Genomic DNA, 7,932 nt, shown 5'->3' on the forward strand with positions numbered 1-7,932 from the left:
AAAACTTTAAATGGCTGTGCAAAGCCCTTCAAATCATGATTATGCCATTACAGTCGTTAGCAAAGCAAATGTGATTATCAACCAGGCTACACAGTATGGTTTTGATGAAGAGACTGTATGATGTGTTAACAAGAGGTCATTTGCTGTGAAATCTACTTTGGAAACATAATTAGTTTATTCTATGTATTTTCCGAATAATAGTAAAAGTGTAAAGCTAGTTTCTAAAAGGAACAATTAGCATATGATGAAATGCTCCATTCGAGCAGAGGGAATTACACCAGGGAGTTGGTAAATGATAATGTCTGCTCTGACTGTTGTGCAATGAACACTGTGCCATTCTCAGAATAGAACATTACAAAGTCCATAAAATATCACAAGCATCTGAAGAATCCCTATGCTGCCAACTTGGAAGATTGACAGTTATAATTTATTCCCCCAGAATTTTGATGGGAAATATGTGACATTTAAACCCATTTTGAGGTACTGTATCATCCATTCTTTCATCAGCCAATCAACCAGCAGTGTTGTATAAGTTGTGCAAATATTAGTAAAAGGAAGGGCCACGTGCGAGTGCCACACATATTTCTGAAAAATGCTATTTATAGATTTCTCTGACAAACAAAATATATTAATATACGGATCTGTTTATTAATTCAACCATCTGCTATATTTGAAAAGAAAAACATTCATCAGGAACAATGAATAAACACACAATTGTAAATTGCTATCTTTAGTTAAAATACCATGTTTAGACAATTATTTCTAGTATACTTTCCAAGGGCAGTGGGTAAAGTAGGAGAAAAAAAAAGATGCATTCTACATCGGTTTAAGCTTTTACCTGAAAAACTCAAGGGCTTTTCATCATACACAATTACGCACTGAAACCAATTACAATTCATATTAATTTAGTTAAACTAAACTTCCCTTTTTAGAAAAGTTTGATCAGGCAGGCCATTTATGCAGAAAGGGATAGGTGATGTTCCTTCTGCAATAATGCCGTCTTACCTGCCTGATTACTTCAGGGAACTGTCTCGTCTTCCCCTGCACAAGAAGCTGGCAAGGTGCCATCCACCAGGAGCTGTCTTGGAACCCCTGTTCTCATTGCCCATCTTAACATAGTCTAAGTATTAAAAAGTAAAATGCGTCTATAGTAACTGTTAACAGTTAATGTGAAATTTGATTGCTTGACATGGATTATAGCATGTTACACATCAGCATTGTTCATTGAGCTATGACCATGACCTTCTACCCAAAGCCACTTTTAAAAGCAAGTCTGCCTAAAGGCAATATTGGATCTTAATTTATAAAAGCAAAACTTTCAAAACCTGGGCAATTTACAATGAACATACATGATGATGGAAATATCTATGATTATTAGGGATGATTGCATATGTGCTTTTTTTAGCTTGTGCTAGGTATAATGGTACATGAAGTCCTGATGAGGGTGGTGCTAAGTGCTCGCTACTCAACCAAAAGTTTCGAGAAACCGAGATATACAGGATGGGAGCCCCCAAATATAAATAAATGCAAGTAAGTGACTACATCGGCAATGTGGTAAACAAAATAGTAGAGCATTTAAAATTTGTAGTTATCATGAAGCAGAAGATTCACCTGCTCTCAAACATAAGGTTCTTTACCATTTTAGGATACTGGGAAGAAATATTAGCTATTCAAAAACTTGTTCACCATAAATTCGGTGAGCCTTAGGCAGTTTTTTTCACACTGCTACTGTATGTATATATATATATATATATATATATATATATATATTTATATATATATATATATACACACACACACACACACACGTATGTATGACCCATATTCAGGTTTAGGTGTCCCTAATATGCTCTTGTTTATTTAAAGTATTTAATGTCTTGACAATTGCCAACATATAACATACCTGACTCAATGGAATAAACAATCTCAGCATTTTTCCCTTTATCTTTATCTATGGCAGTGACTTGAATCACGGCGGATCCAACGGCTGCTGATTCATAGACTCGACCTTCATAGAAAGAGCTTGTAAACCAAGGGGCATGGTCATTGGTGTCAGTCACATTAATAACAATCCTGGCATAGTTGCGCAAGACAGGGACATCTTGATCACGCACCTGAAAAATGAATGTTCAGTCAATACTACAGCACATGAATTTTACAATGAAAAATAAAAAATGTCCCATTTGTCAGCTGCTGAGAAAGAGATGTGTGATTACTGCTTACCATTACAGTAAGAATGTGCTGCTGCATTGCTTCGTGATCCAATTTTTCTACAACGTACAGGGAGCCTGTGGCAGGGTCTATTCGAAACTTCTTCAGACTAGCGGGGTCAGTGCTGCTCTGTAACGTGTAAATCAATTTATTCTTCTCATCCTTGTCAGTGGCAGTGACTTGCAAAATCTCTGTCTCTGGTAGAACGTCTTCTGGGATAAGCACTTCATATTTTGAGGTGGAAAATTCTGGCCGGTGGTCATTGGTGTCAATAACCTTAATTAAAACCTAAAAAACAGCAAAATTAAAGATAATACTGTTGAAGGAATTAAATCTATAAAACTACATGAACAGTTTTTTCCTCAAATTTATGGGACATCAATTAGTTGTTATTTACTGCCTTTATATTAGTTTTTACATACTGGCCGGAGGACTCATGATCTAATCTGATCTTTGCTTGGTATTTTTTTGGATACTTTGCTTTAACACTTTCTGATCTACTAACCTAGAAAAAGTTTATGGACATTTTACGTCTTGGTTCCCAACTCGGGTCAAATCCCTGTCTGAGGAGTTCCCAGGGAGTGTGGTGACAGTAACAAAAGTATAGTTGGGCATAAACAAAGCAAAAATGGAAATAAATCAAATTAGTATGAGTATATACTGCGAGGGGACTGAATATAAGAATAAACCAGTAAGGTGCCCATTGACACACATTGAACAAGCTGGCCAATTCTGTTTGGACCAGAAAACATATTTTAGAAAGATTTGTCCACACAGGCATATAACCCCTAGCTGACACATTTTGGGGGAACAACTGACCTGGCTTGGCTATTTCAAGACCAAAAATACAGTCCTTCTATTACAAGGACCATCCTGAGCATTAGGGATGAGCAAGCAAAATTTTAAAATTCGATCTCGCAGCTAATCGGGCCGTTTTTGCTTATGGCACATGTTAGCGAGAACGGCCTGTGTAAATTTGGCTGTCGAGATCAAATTTTTTTGGGACCTGCTGTCAGCTCCGCTTCCCTGATTGCTCTTGCAGCCCTGTAGTATGTGTTCTTCTTGGATAGAGATTCTCTATCCAAGAACACAGGAGTCCCGCGGCAGTGCTCATCATGAATAAATGCAGCCGGGGGAATCATCCTAACAGGAGGAGTACATGAATGCAGCCGCGGTACACCTGCTGTAATGATTTCCTTGATCTTCCGATGGGTTCAGGAAATCGGTTCGCCAAAATTTTGCGGACCCATTGGAAGTTCGAGGAGATTTTTGTGAGAATATCAGAGGCATTCTCACTCATCCTTAATGAGCATCTTGTGATATTTTCCAGCAGCCATCCCAAGTGTGCATGTACCTTTACACACGGGTTAGAATCCAGAGGATAATTAAGAGCTCAGAGTAATTGGCACTGAATACAACCACTTTAGTTAGTTTGAGTAAGGAACTGTGTTCCTAAAGTGATTCCTTGCTGTATAATTCAAAGAATGGCTCTACAATGAAGCAATCGTTATCTTAGTTCTGGTACATTCCATAAACGCTTGTGAATGTCACAGTAGCTATTTCATACCATACAAGTTGTGCTTTATGTTCACCCATCTCTTGAACAAGGAGCTTGTTAAGTTAGTGTGATTACACATTACATTTTTATCTGCCTCCAGTAAATACTTTAGACATCTTTTTTTTTTTTTGCTTTTGAAAACAATGCAGGTGGAAAATAAAAGCAGTGTTGTATACTAGTATTCTGACGGATTTCATTCAGTCATCAATATATAACAATACATGAATTAATATGCCTTTGGGCATCACAGATTGTATCTCCATCTGCAACAATAATCTTAGCTGATCATTTCTACATAGTTTTACTTTATGAGGTGCTAAACTCATAAAACAGGAGCGGCAGTTTTAGGATTCCAATCAAACATAGCAATATTCTGTGGAAAAAAGCACTACCTGCTCTATTTATATACATATTTAGTAAAACACATGTTTGATAACATTCTCAGATCCAGTGCCATTTACCAGGCAATGTGTAATCATAGAGTTATTTAGTGCATTCATTAACAATGCAACATTTGACAGTACTTTACAGAATACACTGAAACATTGACTGCTGTCCCTGCAATGGAGACGCTTACACAGTAATAATAGAATAAATATTTAATAGAGCATTGCAGCTGCAAGATAGTGACACCATTGTGATGGCCTTGTAACTGGGAAGAGAGACACAAATTACAGCAAAGAAAACTTTTCAATGTAGCCAATGAGGTATGTAAGACGCCACACAAAGCTCAATATTGTTACATTCACAATCCATAGGAATAGAGTTCATCACTCAAAATTCATTGATCGCTATGAAATGAATATACAAGCAGTTGGGGATACAAATAGGACATAAAAGGGAAACAATTACATACATAGTATCCTAAAGTATGTCTAAAGGCAAAATATTTCTTTCATTTTTTTATATTTTGCAGATTATGGAATGGTTTTAAACAATAATAAAACCACCTGTGGTGCTAATTAGAAAGCGGTATTGAGAATCTGCAATGCAGAAGAAAGACAGCAATCATTTAAAAGCATATTTGTATCCTTAGCTTTGGTGCTACAGTGGAAGATTGGGTCAGATCTATTAAAAAAACATAAAGAAAAACAATCCCAGAGCGCAATGGCATAGTAAGGACCTTCTTCAAAGTTTAACAAAAAAAACATAAAAAGTGTAAAACATATTCAAACACATTAAAGCTTTCACATTATCCAATTAAACAGCATGTAGGCCAAGGTAGAGCTTAAATTTGTACCGATTATGGCAAATATGGTATATTTAACTAATGTTTGTGGGTATATATATATATATATATATATATACACTCAGTTTTCTCCCCAGAAGTTTTTTTTAGCTGGGTGAGAAGAAGCTATAGGCGGGTGGCAGCCCCTGTATTGTGAAAAGTGCTGGGTGGTGAACCCAGCTAAAAGGGAAAGGGGAGAACACTGTACACTTTTTATAGTTTTTAAACATTTAAAGATGGTCCTCACTGTCACTGTGTATGTTTTTATATGGTTAGTTAAAACCTATTGTCAGATTTTTAGCATATCCCAGCGGATGGGTTTTGGAAATTGATGCAGTGCTGTCATTTCAGAAAATAGTGGGACAAGATGTGTTAATTGGCAAGTTATAGTCACTGACAATGTTAAAAGCCTCACTTCTTTCACCAGTTACCTCCCCTATGGTACAAGCAGTCACAACTAATAAACGAGAAATAATAAGCTCATTGCAGAGAGGCTATAGTAAAGTAAGTGGGAGCAATAGCCTCAACATATTACACTGTGCTTTACGTTAAATAGGGGTAGCAAATGGTAGACAGAAACAATGGGCCTGATTTATTAAAGTGCTCCAAGGCTGGAAAGGATACACTTTCATCAGTAAATCTGGCTGATCCAGTAAACCTTGAATGGAATCCTTCAAAGTAATTGTAAGGCCCTGGTCAGCACCAGTCCTCACCAGACACCAGTCCCCCTATCCAACACTAAAGTCTTCACCTTTAGTAAGCCCCCCGCTCGGCCTTAGGTCATACACAGAATATCCGTCCACCAAACGAAGTAAACAAGGACAAAACACAAGCAGAGTCGGAGCCATAGGCAAAAGGTTGGTCCAGGCTGCATACAGGATAGGTTAGGAACAGGCAAGGTCAGCAACAGAAAACCAGATAAATACACACTTCAGGACAGATTAGCCCAGCTACACACTACAACAGGCACTGGTGTCTAAGAGCAGAGAGGCTTTAAAGTCCCAGCAGCCAATAGCAGTGCAGGACTGAGTTAGGAGCTGATCAGCCTCTAGAATCCCCTTTAGCCATGCGCAGCCTAACAATGGATGCTGGGGATGCCATAAATCTATCAGGATGCACAGCTAAAGGGATCCAGGGGCTGCTGCTATCTTAGTTCTCCTGGCTGCTGCAAATGACATCGCTGGACAGAACAGACAGTGTTTTATACCACGATGGTGCACAGCACGGAGTCGCTGTACAGATGAGCATCTCCTAACAGTAATTTTCAATTTGCTAGCAAATGTTTTGAATCCTGGCCCAGATCCACTCCAGTTTGCTGGATCACCCAGCTTCACTAATGAAAGTATATCCTCTCCAGCGTTGGAGAACTTTAATATATCAGGTCCAATAGCACAAGAGGAAGAGAGGTCCCTACCTAGGCAAAGATTACTGGAGAAGTGGAAAAAGGACGTAAGTCATATAAAGTGATCTTGTCTCTTTATATGAATCTCCAAACATAAATGGAGCCATTACAGGTCCTCCTCCCCCCAAGCAGGAGGTAGATGTATAGATTGTACCAGAATACTTAGAGTACTTGTACCCTGCAGAACAGAGTAGGAACATAAATGATTATGGCTCTGTGGTCTGTGAAGTATTATGTATAGTTCATTAACTCTCCAATAGTCATTGCAGAACCTAATACACAATATATACAGCCAATTTATTTAATTCAAAGACCTCCATATCCATAATACCATAATAATAATAATATCCATAATACTTAATAATTGCTATGCTGTAGAGAGGGTATATAGAGCCAAGGTGAATGGTTTTGTATACAAAATACCACCCTTGGGAACACAAATTGCAGTGCTTTTCACAATTCAGCCAGCACAAAGCATAACCCAGAACTAGCTGAATTTTCAGAATATAATTTGTGTGAGTTTTCCTAAAAACTTCATACAACCTTGACCTTGAAATCATGGTAAAACAGCATGTTAGAAAAAAAAGTGAATATGCAAGCAGTTCTCCAGTTAGACTCCGATGGCCGAGTCCTACAGCTGCATAAAGCACAGCTCGCTTGCTTACTGGAATGCCTGTTAATTAAGATTTGCAAACACCAAGCACATTCTCTGAATTCTTGATTGTACAAATCCCTATGATTATTCAACAGTTTAAATCGCTGGCTCAATGTGACAGAATGGGTGAGATCTCATATCTGACTTAACACGTAATTCCACAAGAAAATTTAGAAGGGAATTAAGACTGAAACCTCCTTTTTACTATAAACAATGACTGAAGCCGAATCTCCCATCCACTGACTTTGATTCCCAAATAGTAGTGCTTCTAGGGCTGACAATGGCAGCATCCAGCATTAAGGGGGAGATGAAACAAAAGATACAGACCTCCCAAAGTGTATATAAACTCAGTCACTTAAATATCATATCACCGTTCACCAACATTTCATCTCAAAATTAACTTTTAGGTCAGTTGCTTTTATTAAATCTAAACTTGGTGATTCTGCCATAAAGGTGTTTATAGGGGGGTCTCCTAATTGTGTTTCTACATTGGTAATCTTTTTATAAGGGCTTCTGTTGGTGAGCTTATGAGGCCTTCATTCTGCAAGTATGGTATACTGTTGTGAAAATGCAGCCATAAAAAGTGATTGCAATAAGGCTGTATAAGAACAGCAGCACAAAGATGCATCAAAGGAGAAGGGCAAAAACAATATTTATTTTGTTCAAACATAACAATGGTTTATGAATCAGATCTAGTTTAAAAGCTATTTAGAATGCATATTTACACAAAGGAATAAAGCTGCGTACACACTTCCAATTTTTGTCGTTGGAAAGGATCTTTCACGATCCTTTCCAACGACAAAGGACTGCACGATGCATGAACGGTGCTGTACATACAGCACCGTTCATGCTCTATGGAGAGGGGAGGGGGAGAGCGA

General features: G+C 38.0%; 1 protein-coding gene across 5 annotated transcripts in view; it reads right to left on the minus strand.

Annotated features, from left to right (window-relative positions):
* Nucleotides 1-7,932, minus strand: part of FAT1 (FAT atypical cadherin 1) — a 157,873-nt gene that overhangs the window by 51,028 nt on the left and 98,913 nt on the right. For all 5 annotated transcript variants that reach the window (XR_011919964.1, XM_072406160.1, XM_072406162.1 and 2 more), the window contains exons 8-9: nucleotides 2,224-2,499; nucleotides 1,904-2,114 (exon numbers count right to left, since the gene is read on the minus strand). Coding sequence is in view for 4 of the 5 variants with exons in the window: in XM_072406160.1 (XP_072262261.1) it covers nucleotides 1,904-2,114; nucleotides 2,224-2,499 (487 nt within the window). In the remaining variant the exon portion in view is untranslated. The remainder of the gene's footprint in view (nucleotides 1-1,903; nucleotides 2,115-2,223; nucleotides 2,500-7,932) is intronic.

Source organism: Pyxicephalus adspersus, chromosome 3 (genome assembly GCF_032062135.1).
Source record: "Pyxicephalus adspersus chromosome 3, UCB_Pads_2.0, whole genome shotgun sequence".
NCBI classification, from domain to species: domain Eukaryota; kingdom Metazoa; phylum Chordata; class Amphibia; order Anura; family Pyxicephalidae; genus Pyxicephalus; species Pyxicephalus adspersus.